The sequence below is a fragment of the Alnus glutinosa genome, chromosome 10 (genome assembly GCF_958979055.1).
Source record: "Alnus glutinosa chromosome 10, dhAlnGlut1.1, whole genome shotgun sequence".
NCBI classification, from domain to species: Eukaryota; Viridiplantae; Streptophyta; class Magnoliopsida; order Fagales; family Betulaceae; genus Alnus; species Alnus glutinosa.
The window spans coordinates 1,970,962-1,987,500 of NC_084895.1; the positions used below are offsets into that span (position 1 = coordinate 1,970,962).

General features: G+C 38.8%; 1 protein-coding gene across 1 annotated transcript; it reads right to left on the reverse strand.

Annotated features, from left to right (window-relative positions):
- Positions 1 to 2,073: 2,073 nt before the first annotated feature.
- On the reverse strand, positions 2,074 to 6,254 carry LOC133880772 (UPF0481 protein At3g47200-like). Its single transcript, XM_062319771.1, has 2 exons — positions 5,958 to 6,254; positions 2,074 to 3,501 (listed from the first exon to the last, which is right to left on the reverse strand). Exon 2 carries the CDS (start codon positions 3,444 to 3,446, stop codon positions 2,145 to 2,147), a length of 1,302 nt encoding a protein of 433 aa, XP_062175755.1. The 5' UTR covers positions 3,447 to 3,501; positions 5,958 to 6,254; the 3' UTR covers positions 2,074 to 2,144.
- Between the last annotated feature and the right edge of the window lie 10,285 nt (positions 6,255 to 16,539).

The window sequence follows — 16,539 nt, forward strand, 5'->3', positions numbered from 1 at the left end:
TATTGTTGTTGAGTTTTATGAATAAGAATGTTGAAGAGAGAGTTTTTCTTTTGTTTCCTATATTCTTATTCTAGGCTTTATAAAAAAAGGTTGTTTGATGTAGTGTTCGCAAATTCAGCTTCTCACACGCTCCATAAAAGAAGGAACTATTAGTACCTCAACTTACAATTTGATATATTGTTTTTGTAGCATAGATATGAGAGAGTAGAAATTTTAGTAATTTGAAAATGTAGAAAAATAGAGCAGCTTTTTGAATGTTGTTCATTTGTTTGTAACTTCGACTTGAGTGTTGTTCATTTGTATTGATAACAATTAATTTAATTCTAGCACATCCTTACATATTTATCGTAATGAATCTAACTCCATTTCAATACCCAATTTGCAAATCTCCTCCTCTTGTCTTTCCCAACATAAATCGAAAATGAATCAAGATTAACATCATTAAAAGTAAGATCCGATTGAAAAAAATACTATAACCTCATTCTTCGGGCAACTCATCCCATTATAATCAATATAAATCAAATTAATATCATTATAAGAGAGATTAGGTGGGCTTATTTTGTTGTACCTTTTGGTTTTGATGATTGCAAATTGCTGTTGTGTGGCCCCTATTTAGTATCTTACGATCCCTATTTAGTATCTTATGATCTCTCCTGCCAAGCCAAAATGTTGTGTAATAGGCAATCTACCGTCTAGATTTATTTTCTTTTCTCTCATAAATTTCCGGATGGTCATTTTATGATCAGTTGTTTGTTATGACCCTTCAATGAGTATGATGGATAGTTTCTTCTGCAGAGATAGAATAGCTAAAACCATCTCTCCTAATTACTATTTTAGATATGCTGCTTCTAGCTCTTTTGCTTTACATACCAAAATAGAGTGTTTTCCATGTCTCTCAGCTCAAACCTAAACTAGGTTCCAATTTACATGTTTTACCAATTTTGCCCCCTGTGAATTTGGAAGGCATCATTCATTATGAACTGTTAAAGCATTTTCAAAATTATATGTATATATATTTATTTTGTGTCTTGGAAATGTTTTAAAAATGAATGTGTCAAAGAACATTAAATAAAGATAGTCCCACATGGAAAAAAGAGAAAAGTAGTTGGCATTTATAAGGCCCAACACACTTTAAGCATTTAAAGTAATACTTGAATGTATGCACTTACGTGTATACTCTAGTTCATACCGAACACACGTGTGTTGTGGCAGTAGACTATAGGGCGCTAGTAGTGCTTTGATGGTTTGATCTAAACCATATGATTTTTTTTAAGCAGATCCAGTGGTTAGATTTACTGGACCATCATTAAAATAACTGTAAAGTTAAATCACATTTGATCTAACGGTTGAGATTAATTAATAACGATCTAATGGTTATTATTAAATAATCATTGACAGTTACTTTTGTATTTCTTGCTATAATAGAAAAATCTGAAAGTGTTTGAATTTAATTTTCATTTGTGTAAAACGCAATTAAATAACTGAAGTCATTATGTTCGTTATAGTCGTTATGTTTGGTAGTTGTAACTGAATGTATTACTGATAGGCAATAGGCATAGGAAATTGCATAAATGAAAGGAAGAGAGAGAATTATCGAATTGTTCTGTATTGTTCAGATTGAATATCGGAGGGTGTGGCTCTTCGAATTGCCTCTTTTCAATAGAATTTCATTCCATTTCTTATTTTCCAATTCTCGTTTTCTTTTTAAATTCCTAAGAGAACATATGTTATTTTACACAGAAGGATTGATAGAGAGGTTCAGTTGTTGTATCAGTTGATCAATGTGCATATGCCAAAAACATACAATCAACGCAAATCCCAAAACCAAAAAAGCAACAGGAAGAAAAATCCACCAAAGATTAACCATAATAACAAACAATAATTAGAACCAACAAATTATGAGACAAGATCAATGTATGAACGGTACAAGTTATTGTGATTACTTGACTTTTATTACTAAGATAATGAGATTTGGGTCGACACAATCGTGGAATTTAGCAAGATCAATTAATCTTACAATTACAAATCTATAGTACTTGGAGTTTGCAAAAAAGAACATCTAAAATCAATAGCATCCATAATTAATCTGACTTATTATTGATAGAAACACACGTTGAGATTAGCTTACAATTTCTTAACTGATATTAGGAGGGGCGTTTATAGTAAGAAAGGACAGAATAAAGGGTTTGTGAAAAAGTGAAAACTAGAATCAAGAATGCAGCCATGAGCGATATGATCGCCCATGGGTTGCCAAAATAGTCACGCTTCAACGTTGCTCGCCATCTATTGCAAGGGCGCCTACAATATGCATTCACTTCACGGTAGAGGTCTGAGTAAAGGAAAGCACCAACTGAAGCATCACTATAAAGCCTCTTGAAGATACTTGCTACGTCCTCAATGCCCAAATAGAGACGTAGAATTCCTTTCTCTTTTAGAAAATCCACATCTTGGTTATTGTTAATAAGGTCAGCAAGGAGCTTAGCATAACAGGTGATTTCAAAGTCTTTGCTTGGATCACATTGTTCAAATGCAATGAAATTTTTGTATCCAGATCTTATATCCTCCCAAACATATAACGGTGGGATTGTCATGACTCCATCTTTGAAAGTTACATCAAGAAGGCTGTTATTTCTGTCTCCAGCTTTGAATTTAACTCCTGCTTGCTCAAGTTCTATCACAGATGGAATCTGCTCCATAGACGTGATGAGGTATCTTTGCAAAGTTTTAGGGGCCGGTTTTACTGTGGATGTTCCAATTGCGGAGTTTCGTAGGCAATCAAGTATATGATCGTGTTTGAGGTTATCACTAAGGGGCCATATAAATCCATTAGACGAAAGGACAAGATTAGGTAGGGATGTCTCTTCAACATGTGATTTGGTTAGGTAGAACAAGCAATCAAGCACGCACCAAGGAAGCTGATTCTCAAGTAGCATCACGTCATCTGCTAATCTCCAATACATCCATGGCATACAGAACACCGGATCTTCAATGTCTGGTTGCAACTGCCCCAAACCTTTGCGGTATAATTCAAGGATGAAACAACCATCAACCACAAGCATCTCTATGAAATCTTTTTTAGGAACAAGAATTTCTTCTGCGTAACATGCACGACACTCTTGCTCAATTCTTCCAATAGCTTCTACAAAGCACTTCAAAGTAGTTCTCGTAGTTGGTGCTCGATCGATGAGGCAATGCAAATACCATAACTTAATTTTTTCCATTGCTTGCAGCTTCTCCTTCCCGTGGTGAAATGGGCCAATTGAAACCAACTCTGGCTCGAAAGCCTTTTCATTATGCCTGCGTAGTCTATCCGGGACTCTAAATATGGAACATTCAGATGGTATTGGAGATTTTTGGCAAAGCTTTCCTTGAATGGAAGATGTCACTTCTGTTACAATATCTCCAATAGTGATGGATGTTTGATTGCTACTACTCGTTTTTGCCATGATTTGTTCTTTCGTATTCTTTCTTCTTGCCAATGCCAAACAATATCTTTGAGATCTGCTTTAATAGCAAGTAAAAGGAAGAAAACAAAAAGGGTATGAAAGAAATTTATTTATAATTTTCCAAATTTTTTGATGGAATATAAAAATGAAAAATACTTTTTGTGTTTTAATGAATATTTTGTCTTATGAATGGTTTGTTAATGTAACTAAGTAAAGAACAGGAAACAAATGACAAAAAAAACACACACACACACACATGCATAGAGCTTGCCTTGGGCCTCGTAGAATAGTATACTTAATTTTAATAACATTTATTTGAATACTTTATTATTCTTGTAAGCTACTAGGTGACTTGAAGATGTTGTGTGACATCCCACATCGCTTGGGAATGGGGATGTGCTTATATATATAAATGCACCCTTATGACACAACGCGTTTTAAAACTGTGATGGTCATGAACCTATTAGAACTTCGCAGTTAAGCGTGCTTCTACGAGAGTAATCCCAGGATGAGTGACCTCCTAGGAAGTCTGGTTTGGGAGAGCCAAAAGCGGACAATATTGTATCATTGGGGGTGGGTCGTTACAAATGGTATCAGAGCCATTACCCAGCCTGAGATGGTGGGAATGTGCACAAGCCTATGATGGTTGCCAGCGGACACTCGCTGGGACGCCAAGGATGGGGTGATCCCATGAAGGTCGCCAGCAGGGACGCAAGGTCCCAAGGGGGGTGATTGTGACATCCCATATCGCCTGGGAATGAGAATGAGAATGAGAATGTGCTTATATGCATAAATGCACCCTTATGACACAACGTGTTTTAAAGTAGTGATAGCCATGAACCTATTAGGATGGGTGACCTCCTGGGAAGTCTGATTTGGGGAAGCCAAAAGCGGACTATATTGTGCCATTGGGGATGGGTCGTTACATGTTGTCTTATGGTCTTTTAAGAGTTATTTTACATACGAGTTACATGGAGAATTATATGAGATGTAAATGAATGAAATTAATGTGAAAAAATTAGAATGGTCATTTGTAACCTATAAATACCTATGTAAGCAAGTTAATTTCAATCAAGTTGAATAAAAGAATACAAAGTCATCTATCAATTTATTATCTCTCTTACTTTTCATTCTCTCTTAGTGCATGTGGTTTCCAATTTTCAACAGGCCTTTGATGTAATTCTAAAGCAACCAAAGATTTAAGTTTGAAGCTCCAGAAAGAATGACAGTAAACACAAATTAAATCTTAAGAAAGAGAAGACACTAAGAAAGAGAAATAAAAAATGCCAAAAAATAAAAAATAAAAACATTACGTTTGTTTTAACAGGGAAGCAAGGCTAGCGTCGGTGAAGAGGGGAGGAAAGCCGTGAGAGAGAGAGAGAGAGAGAGAGAGAGAAGAGAGAGCGAGCATGTGTTATCCACTGGATGAACAGAAATAAAAAGAGAGTAGATCAGGTAGTCCTTTATATAGAAGAAAGAGATTTAGTTCCACTTTGAAAGGGTTGTTGAGGAATAAAGGATTGATTAAGACTGCTTACATAACCTTCCTGTTGGAAGGAAAGTGATCGAATGGCAGCTTCCTAAAGTGATCGAGAAAAAGTTGGTTGGAGAAAATTGTTTGAAGCATGCTATCTGTTATCAGTGAGAGAGCTAGGATTTTGGTTAAGAGGGGGTTAATAAATTTTTCAATTCTTTTATGATAGAAAAGAAAAATCTAAAGCTCATAAAAAATTAATTAAAAACATTAAAAAATATAACTAACACAATAGCAATAAAATTTAATTATCTTTAAAAATATATAAATATAACTTACAATATATTCAGTTGTTCTCAAAAAATCTTTGTATCTTCTCTTAAAATCATTGCGATGAATAATCGCTACATGATGTATTCATCGCTAACAGTCTCGAATATTTATTCAAATGTTTTTTTTTTATTTTAAGGTCCCTACTCTTTGTTTAAAGCTGGTTGTTTCTTTAAAAATAAAAATAAATAAATAAAAGCCTCTTTATGTGTGAGTCTCATGGGTTGTTAGGATTGTGTAATAGTTGAGACGAGGTTGTACATAAATTTGGACTCATTTCATTAAAGTGGGCGTTGTTGCTGAATATTTATATATATATATATATATAAAAAAAAAAAAAAAAAAAGAAAGAAAGGAGAAGAAGAAGAAATTGTGAGTGGGCCGCTTAAGGCAAAGTTGGCTTGTTGCTAATAATATTTAGCATTTTTCCCGTCACGTAAAAAAATTCACATAATTTAAAATTTTTAAATTTCTTTAAAATTGTAAAGAATCGTAATCCTCCTAAAGAGCTATCCCTTACACCACGTGAAACCATGTTATGGCTATGTGCTGGGCAAATAAAAAACTCTTTCGCAGTATATGAACGCAGTTTTGCATCATAATATATATATAAAATAATAATTAAAAGCCATTAAATTCATCAATTCAATAAAATAGCAACGATCTGAGTTAAAAATCAAAAGGAAAAATCCCTTGAGAAAATTTACCCCTCTAGATGGTGGGTCGTGGGTGGTGGTGTTCGGACCGTTCAGTACGGTGGTGCTGGGCTGTTGGTGGTGTAGATGGCGGGCGTCACTCTCATCTGCCGGTGGTGGTGTCGCTGGTGGGCGGCTGCTGCTGCTGCGGGGTGGACGGCAGGCGGAGGTTAAGGAGGGAGGGAGTAGCTCTTTGGTGAGAGGGAAAACTTTTGGGGTGAAATGAAAGAAAGAGTGGGTTTGTGCTTCTGCAGGTCTGCAACTTATAGAGAATGGCGTCCAGAATTTTTGTTTTTTCTTCTGAATTTTTGTCTGCAACTTGGAGAGAATAATGGCGTCCAGAATTTTTTTTTTCTTTTGAATTTTTAACAACAAAAGTCAATCTTCTATGCATTCCAATCACGTCAGCCAGCCATCTCTCTCCTGACATTTCACTGCAACACGAAACAGAGAAATGAAAGACAGTCCTGTCCGTTGTTTAATAATTAAAAAATGTATTTTATTAAAAAATTAAAAAATACATAAAAGATAAATAAAAAAACTATATATATTTTTTTAATTATTAAATAACAAATAGGGACAGTTTTTTAACAGACATGGCTCCAGGTCTGGAACCATTTCTCCTAAAAAAATCTTCCGGATCCTTAGCATTTTCCAGTGTGTACTTTTTGTTTTGAAAAATGATTCCTACACTCATTTTTCACAACAACCACACAACAGTTGACGTGGAAAGGCTATTTTTTTTTTTTTCAATTTCATTTCCCCTCCAACGCATCCCCTCTCTCTTTCTCTCTCAAATTTCTCCTCTGTACAGTCCCGTCCCTCTAGGCGTCCGGTGTCCCGTTTCAACAGATTTCCTCTCTCCCCGACAGATTTCCCCCTCCAACACAGCCCCCCCCTCCCTCTCTCTGAAATTTCTCCTCCGTTCTCCGGCAGATTTCCTCTCTCTCTCTCTCTCTCTCTCTCCGGCTCTGCATCGACCGTATCTCAGGTAGTCCCCGTCCCTCTCAGCAGCTTCTCTCTTGGCAGTAGGCCTCCTCCGTCCTCCGGCATCCTCTATCCGATAGATTTGGCGGCCGAATCTGTCTCTAGCGACACTAAAAAAACAGGTTTTCTCTCTCTCTCTCTGTGGCCGGCTCTGTTGCTACAAAAAGAAAGGAGTGAAATTCTTTTTGGTTGCTTCATACAGTGGAGGCAGCCAATGCCCCATTTTTTATTTTTAGGCAGAAATTATTTTAGTAGGAAAATAAATTTCATGCCTATTTATGAGAGATGAGAACCAGCAGGTGAGCCTGGAGCAGGTGATGTCACCAATAATGCAACAATTTCGTGAGATTGAAACTTGCATTGAATGTTCAGCACTTACAAATTCAGGTATTGTTTACTGGCGTTCTTTTCTGGCGTCTTCTTTATCTCTTTTAGTGATTTTGTATGTGTGTTGTTGATTGCCTTTGTGGTTCATACTTGTCAACTCTTTTACAATATCCTAGTCTTGCTGATGCATTGTTATAACACTACATTTGTTTTATTGTTAGAGAGACAGTAGCAGAGCCTCATTATGTTTGAATTCCAACACTTATGATTCATTTTTGGTATTTGGTAAAATATGTTTTTTGATAAGTAAATCAATCTCATTATGAAGCGTAAAGGGGCACAACTTAAGTACACAATAAGTGTAAAAGTGGGGATAAGGCAAATTGGTAAAATATTTTTGGAGAAGGTAAAACGTTTGGGGTCTTCAAGCAACTATAATTTGTTGTGTGTAGCAAAAATGCCTGTGGAAACATAAGTTTTTTACTGAGCAACTGGTATTTCAGTTGCTCATGGATATAATTATAATACTATACTAAACTAAAATGATGCCAAATACTATTTTCTGATTTTCTTGAATTTTTTATTTTTTTTATTTTTTATTTTTTTTTATGCCCATGGCTTAAGAGTTACATGGTTACAATAGGTTTGAACATGGACCAGCTTCTTCAATCAAATAGAAGCCATATTAAATAAGAACAATTGGCTATAAATTTATAAATTTTTTCTTCTGCGAAATCTGGTTTGAGATCTGATTTTTTCTTCTTTATAATTTTTTTTTTTTGTCATTTCTTTTTAAAAGCTGGATCTGTCGCCTATCTTCCTAATTTGTTTTTTTTTCCTTTTTTTATGAAATCTCTCCATCTCTCGTCTCTCCTCATTTTCTTCTTTTTTTTTTCTTTTTTTTTTTTTTCCAACTCTAGCTAGCAGACGACATCTCCCCATTTTTCATCAAAAAAAATTCTCACTTTCTTTGTATTTTTTTCTCAGCAGACGACGACTCAGCCCCACCCGGACACACGACTCGATCGCCAACACCTGGAGAAGATCGTTTTCGTCGTCGATGATGGAGAAGAGGCCGGTGGTTTTATGGGTCCTTTTGATGGTGATTTTTGGTCTTCTTGTTAATTTTTTTTAGTCCTTTTTGTTAGTCGCTGGAGTAGTTGGTTTCTTTTTTGTTAGTCGCCGGAGTAGTTGATTTTTGAATCTCGACGACGATTTGGATGAAGATCCGGCGCGGATCTCGCCAGATACACGGGCCCTTTCTCTAGATCTCGTCGGATTGCCGGATCTTGCCGCCCCTTTCTCCAGATCTCGCCGGATCTCGACGACCATTTCTCCAGATCTCGTTGGATCTCGCCCAAAAAAAAAAAAAAAAAAAAAAAAAAAAACTGAAGAAGAAAAGAACAGATATCGATATATTCTTTTCTTGTATTTTTTTTTTTTTAAAAAAAAAATTCCTGACTTTGGCGACGTGTGTAAGGAGTATGTGGCTAAAAATATATAATTTTTCATTATTTTTTAAAAGAAATAAAAATACATTTAGCCATTTGAAGATAGCACGTGGCTAAAAGACAAGTGGCAAAATAGTCACATATATAAAATTACACGTTGCTAAATGTACATTTAGCAATAATTGGATTCACTACGCGTAATCCACGTGGCTAACTGCACGTGGCTAACAGTTAGCCATGTGTATGACCCCATACACGTGGCTAATTGCAAGTGACTAAAAACAAAATTTTTTGTAGTGTCTACTTTGAACTGCCCCAATTTGGTGGAATTTTTTATGGGTATGTGTAGTCCTGGTTTTAAGTTCTGGCATCTCTCTCATGCACACTCATATTTTCTAGTGTAATTTTACTTGTGACAAAATAAACTGTTGAATTTGAAATTTGGTGCTTTAGAAGTTGGTGATTGTGTTTATGCAAGCACATTGTGCTTGGAGCTTCAAGATTTGTCAACATATGATGTTAGGATAATTCATTCATTGATTAGAATCCTTACCTTATTCCGAGATTAGTACTTATTGATATGTTGTACATTGCTACTTTTGGTTGGACAGGATGGAGGGTAGTCTTTGCAAAGAGCTCTACTCAAAAAGTTTGAAGCTATCAATTATGGATTTAGGTTCTTCTTCAACTTCCATAAGTGAAGAAAGTTGTTGGACAAATAATCAGCTCCAAAGACACGTGGGCCTAAGGTAGTATCGGGGGCCGAGCCCATCGGGTTGGCCCGGCCAGATCAGACCCAAGTACAAGACCATTCGTTATCTCCAAAAAGACGGATATTCAGAATATATCAAAATAGGCTTCTATCCCATCAAATATGGGATAAGGTACCTAATAGAATGACATTAGCTAAAGGGGTAGTTTCCTATTCAGTTTGGACTCTACTACCCAATTTGAATTCTATGAAGATAAGACTCAAGACTATGTGATCTAGGACTCAGACTCCTAATTAGGTTATGCTACAAGCACTCTAGCAGTTTTATAACTGTGAACTGTGAGCCTATAAATAAGACCACTGCGTCAGGTATAAAAAACAAGCAGATTCTCTGAACTCTTGAGATTACTGATATTCTCCAGAAAATAAGTTTGAACTGACTTAGGCATCGGAGTGGGGGTCAGGTCGGCACCCCCGACGAGCCGTTTGTTATTTGCAGATTACGAGGAGAACGAACATCGAGGAAGGAAATGAATCACAAGGCAACACGTCACCATACCGGAAACTGTACCAACAGTTTGGCGCCGTCTGTGGGAACCGACGTAGTTCTCTCAAAAATAAATCCGCAATGGTGACTTACAAGTTCAGTGATTTGCTCGGTGAGGATGAATCCGGCTTATAAGACAGATCTATATAGATCTACAGTCGTACATAGTAGATCACATTCAACTATGACGTATTAGTATTCAATTAGCATTGAATTAGTGCTCGCCTTCGTCAGAAAAACGAGATAAGTTATCCTAATTCGTTTTCAGTCTATTTGTTGTTTGTAGCATTCGGCCATTGACTCAGCAGCCTCGTGTTTGACTAATATTCAAGAGATGTCATTCCTAATCTCGAAGAATAATAAAGATATTATGATAATTCAAAAAGCACCTTGTACAAAGGCACAAAAAGAGGCAGCATATGATTTTTGAAATTGATAATTGTGTTTGACAAATAACCATTTATGTTTCATAATGGGAAGCGACATGTTCGACACCGACCCATCTTTCATTCGCAGGCAACAGATCTGTAAATCTATAATCATCAATAGCCCATGCACGTTGGTGGATACCGAATCTGCGCTCCATTGTGCTGAAAAATTCCCACGTGTCTCGACACACGCAGAAGAACCCGCAGCTTCGCAAAATCCAGCTATTACCGGATTCAGTTCCTTTTTAGCAAGGGCAAAAGAGTCCAGCCCAGCTCTCTTTAGGCCTTATCAAAAGCGATGCTCCTTTCTCTCCTGTTTGGACAAACGGCTTGACTAAAAGTCAAAGACTTATCTCCAAGGGGTCTTCAATCCCAAGGGATCCAACGCCCAAGATTCACCACTGCAAATATGTAGGAAGACATGTAGATCTACCATCAACTAAGGCAGATCGGCACATGGAGACGAAGACCCAGAGCTGCGACACCTGCACCCGCTGATCGCTCCAGCACCACCAACCGAAGCCTTCCCGTCTGCGAACCCGGTTTGTGGTCGAACCTCCGTCATAAACGAGATCAGGCAAAACCTCAAGAACTCCATGCACGACTTTAGTGGCCTGAAAGGAGCAGATTAATATCTCAGAATACCGGAAGATGGTGCAGCAGAAATTCTTCACAGTCTCTTCGGCCAACGAAGACGGTGGGCCTCCTCGGCCGATGCTGAAACAACAGAAACACTCTACTCTATAGCCAAGTTTAGAGTACAGCAACGTGGTGGCCCAGTGCTGCAGATCCCGAAACAACGCCTCCTCGGCAGGCCCCGGGTCGGTCATTGCTGAAACTCTCAGAAGCGCCGGGTTCGGTCTCGATTTTTTTGGCAAAAACGTGAAACGTGTCTCGAGACTTGAAAGGAGGTCGGGTCTCCCAGCCGTCCAAAAGGTCGATCTTCTGCTTCAGTCCGATCTTCCTCTGAAGATCCAACCTGAAGCACTTTAAGGCCATAAACGTCTCAAGCATGCCGGACAGATCCCAGAAGTTGGTGTTCATCCTCACCGATCGATGGTGTGACATAAAGCACAAGGCCCCGACTGCTCCGATGCTTCCATTACCACGGTAGTTCTAACCAGAAGCTTCTGGCTCTCGTCCCAAGCTCAGCTACACTCCGGTTCTTCCCTAGTCAGTGCCATCGACATTCTTGATATAGCCATTAAATCCGGAGTATTCCACAGCCTTGTTCTTGCCCAGCTTGAAAGCCCTCGACACAGGTTGATAGTTGATGCTCGAACAGGTCTGGGCACAAAACGACTGGAGATCCCCCATTAACTCGTTGAGCTGGTTTAGTAGCTCCGGTTTTTTATACAGTTCACACTTCACAGGGGTTGATTCTTGCCGAGTCTTGGAGCAATAGGGAGAAAGTTTCCTCCGATGGGTAATCTTGGCTGGATGTATTTGTTCATCTATGGGTCCAAAAAAGCCCAGCCTCGTCTTGCGATCCTCGTAAATTTTGGGCAATTGATAGAAGTTCACAATTTGGAGTGGCTAAAAAGTCTTGACTTGAGCCACAATATCTCGTTATCCACAGGATGTCAAAGTAAATCTTTGGCACTTCGAGCTCCGCCCAGTGAGATGTTGGAGCCCCGAACAGTGTTGTTTTCTTGTGGTTCTCAAAACTTGGCTGAGAAATAAGATCAAAAAGAATAGAGGGAAGTTATTTATGAACTCCTTTGACAGAAAAGGTCTAAGGCGATCTAGTGGCTGGTTCTACCAAGATTCAGACAGAACCGAGAAGCATCTATTTCCACCGAGGCCCACAATTCTTATAGTTCCCTCTCATCTTTAGGGAACTTGAGATCCGCAACTTACCGAGGCAGTTATGGCTTTATGCTGACCAAGCTTGTTTTGAGATTGAAAGGGGTTCAGTGCGCTGTGTGAGGATTGAAGTTGTGGGTTTGGAGAAAGGCAGCGTCAGAATACTGAGCAAAAATAAAGAAGAAGAGCAACCTTTATGACCGAACCGAAGATTTCCTCTTACAGGTTGCCTTGAACAGCCCCTTCTGGCACCATCGTGTCAAGATCCTCCCATGACCGAAGGCGTGAAAAGAGGCCATCTTTCCAACCGATCACTGCCGAATTGATAGTCAAATGAATTATTGAACTCCTTTATTACACCGATAAAAGCCCTCAGGGAAGGAAGCAGAGACGCTCCAGTTTATTGGGGAAACGAAGAGAAACGCTGGCGCTGTGCATCGAGTGGTTTTTGCCGAAATCTTCAGTCAGAGGTGAAAATAATCAGGAATTATCAGAGTTGTCTTCGGAATGTGAATCAGAGTCTGGGTCAGAACTATACAGCATCGGAAAAGAAGAAAAATAGGAGAAGGGAGACTTGAAGAAGCCAAATCAAGTTTTTGAAATTGGCTTTCTGATACAAGCCTATGATGTTTCTGTTAAAAAAAAAAAAAAAAAAAAAAGTATGGAGGTTAGTATATTCCGAGACGTTTTACCGAGGAGAAAAGTTAGATCCGAGGTTTTTTACCGAGGCGAAAAGTTAGATTCGAGGTGATTTACGGAGTGAAAAGTTAGATCCGAGGTGTTTTACACAAGCGAAAAGTTAGATCCGAGGTGTTCTACCGAGGTGAAAAGATAGATCCGAGGTGTTCTACCGAGGAGGAAAGATAGATCCGAGGTGTTCTACCAAGGTGAAAAGATAGATCCGAGGGCATTCTACCGAGAAGAAAGTATAATCCGAGAAGTTTGACCCGAGAGTGTCATACCGAGAAGAAAGTATAATCTGAAAAGTTTGATCCGAGGGTGCTCTACCGAGGCGAAAAGTATTTACCGAGATGACACATACCGAGACTTTATTCCGAGGGTATTATTTCGAGGAGACTATGCCCGAGCTCCTAGTTCCAAATGGCACACTTTGAGGACCCCTCTAGATTCGCCATCCTCCTAAGTGCACAGTCACGTGCCGAGGGACAAATCCGAGCCAAGGGTCCAGTTTGAGGAACTCTCCCAAAGAGCACCATATCGAGTGGCGTGCAGGATAAGGAGCTCCAAGTAAGACGGTCCATCTTCATTGAATTCACCAGATAAGTTCATACTCTACTTTTACAACTATGATTTATGTTAAAGTAAGGATAAATGTTGGTTTTTATCAACCAAGAATATATATATATATATATATATATATATATATATATATATATATATATATATATATATATATATGCATGCACTTGTACGCTTTGCCGAAATGTATATATATTTTGATAAAATAGACTCATGTGTTGAGGCTTCACTCCTGTCGTGAGTGAAAGGATCACAAAATCATCCCGACGGATGAAAAGAATATATGGTGCTACTGTGCATTCTGCTATTTTGTTTTAGTATATGCAGTGCTTCGTTAACCCTTTTTGCAGAAAAGATACGGGGAGACAACCCCTACAACAAATTAAACAAGGAAAGTCTCTCGGTCAGTCCAACACCGAGAGCCAAGGAGACAACCTTGCAGAGAAAACAAGGAAAGTCTCTCGGTCAGTCCAACACCGAAAGCCAAGGAGACAATCTTGTAGAGAAAACAAGGAAAGTCTCTCGGTTAGTCCAACACCGAAAGCCGGGGAGACAACCCTGCAGAAAAAACAAGGAAAGTCTCTCAGTTAGTCCAACACCGAGAGCAAGGAAGAACAGACAGTCCCCAGGTATCGATTGATCTCTGCTAAGAATAAAGCAGCAGTCCGAGACAGAATGGAAGCACTTCTTCATCAAACTTCTCCAAAGATGATCAAGCTACATCAGCGTCCATCTGACTCCCCACCTCGAACGACTCGAAAGAGTTATGGTGGGGATGTTCGGGAAAGAAATTCGCCCGAATCCTTTCCTCGAACAACCCGAAAGGGTCAGGGAAAGGATACAAAGGTTGAAACCTCCCGGTTGGAGGTTTCCGAAGGATGAGGACTAGAATCCGCTCAAATCCTTTCCTCGAACAGCCCAAAAGGGCCAGGGAAAGGATACAAAGGGTTGAAACCCCTCGGTTGGGGGTTTTTGAAGGATAAGGCTAAGGATATCCAAAGAAGAATCCACTCGAATCCTTTCCTCGAACAGCCCGAAAGGGCCAGGGAAAGGATACAATGGGTTGAAACCTCCCGGTTGGAGGTTTCCAACGGATAAGATGATGGATATCCCGATTAGAATCCGCCCGAGTCCTTTCCTCGAACAACTCGAAAGGGTCATGGAAAGGATACAAAGGGTTGAAACCTCCCGGTTGGAGGTTTCCGAAGGATAAGGTTAAAGATATCTCGAATCCTTTCCTCGAACGACCCGAAAGGGTTATGGAAAGGATACGACGGCGGGATTGCAGGTTTTCGGAAGGACAAGAACATCCAAGATAGAATCGGCCCGAGTCCTTTCCTCGGACGACCCGAAATGGTTATGGAAAGGACACCAAGACAAGAAAAACCTCTCGGTTGGAGGTCTCCAGACGTTAAAAGATTGGAGCATTCAGAGATAAAGAAATTAAAAGATTTCAGAAAGGAAGGTAAAGCTCAGCGACCTGACTACCCACCTCGAACAACTTAACCTGCGGTCGCAGACTAAAGTTATGGGGGGTAGCTCATTAAGGTAAACAGGAAGGTAAAACTTCAAAATGATAAAGATTCAGGGAGAAAAAGCTCCAGTATGACAGAGCTTCAGGAAAGATTCAGGATGATAGAACTTCAGGAAAGATTCAGAAAGATAAAGCATAAAAAAGATAAAGCTTCAGAAAGAGTTTCAGTAAAGATTCAGGAAGATAAAGCTTCAAGGATGACAAAGCTTCAGGGAGATAAAGTTTCAGAACGACAAAGCTTTAGGACGACAAAGCTTTAGGATGACAAAGCTGCAGAATGATAAAGTTTCAGGAAGGAAAAGCTTCAGGAAGGTATGAGGATAAAACCTCTTTAAAAAATCATCAAGTAAGACTCAACACTTTGATGCACATAGTTTTTTTATTCTCCTCTGTAAAATTTTTCAACAAACCGAATGTTTGTTCAAAATATTTGGGGTAGCTTAAATTTCAAAAAATTAGACCAGTTCTTCCCTCGGAAAAAACTGACACAAACCAATTGTTTGTTCGAATTTTGGAGGTAACTAGTATAAAAAGTAAGATTTATAAGAAACCGAGATATGTCTCGGAAGAACTTTTTGAGTGAGAAACTTTAAACTTTTTCCAGGTAAAGATGTTCAATTCAGTTTGAAAAATTATGAGGTTCTACGGCTGATAAGATAAGGAAAGTGAAAGTCAAAAAGTTCAAGACTTCCATTCATTAACATTGAAATTTTGTTCATTACAAAAAAATTTTACATGAAAAAGAAAAGATACATTTGAAAATGAAAGTTCAAGTATTTATAGGTTGAAGCCCTAAGACTCACTCCGAACTCCGAGATCTCTTTTGCACCATCGTCCAGGATACCAAGAGGACTTGACTATCCGCCTCGAACGACTTAGCCCGCGGTCGCGGACTAAAGCTATAGGGGGTAGCTCAACAAAGTTAAAGCTTCTACAAAGGGAAAATCACCGAAGCTACACCAAACTCTCAAATTAAGATCTCTCAGGAGCAACTCGAACAAAGATACGGGGAGACAACCCATATAACAAACCATACGAGGATATTACCTCTACAAAAAATAACCAAGTAAGTTCATCGCTTCTAAAATATTTTTTCATATCCTCCTCGGTCATAACTTACACAAACTGATTGTTTGTTTAAGTTAAGGAGGATAACTCAAAACAAAAGATTTTTCCCTCTTCAGCTCGGAGGTTAAAACAAAAGATTTTTCTCTCCTAGTCACGGAGTTCAAAACAAAAAGATTTTTGAAACAAAAGATTTTTCTTACCCTCCTCGGAGTTAACTTACGCAAACCGATTGTTTGTTCAAGTTATTAGAGGATAAGTGAGAATTGATTTGTCATGGAAAGTTTTTCCATAACAAAGAATTCAAACATTACAAAGTTCGAAAATAAAGATATTCACAGATGAGACCAAGCTAGATGGTATTCAGATTAGAAGATTCAGTACGCCAAGCATAAAACCTCGGGCCACCAGAAGCCCCTAGTCGTTATAAGTCTCGGACAACCAAAGCCTCAGTGCTAGTCTGGGCCTCCGAAGCCC

Excerpts from the sequence above, each read along its gene's own strand:
- LOC133880772 (XM_062319771.1), bottom strand. The coding sequence starts at position 3,446 with ATGGCAAAAACGAGTAGTAGCAATCAAACATCCATCACTATTGGAGAT.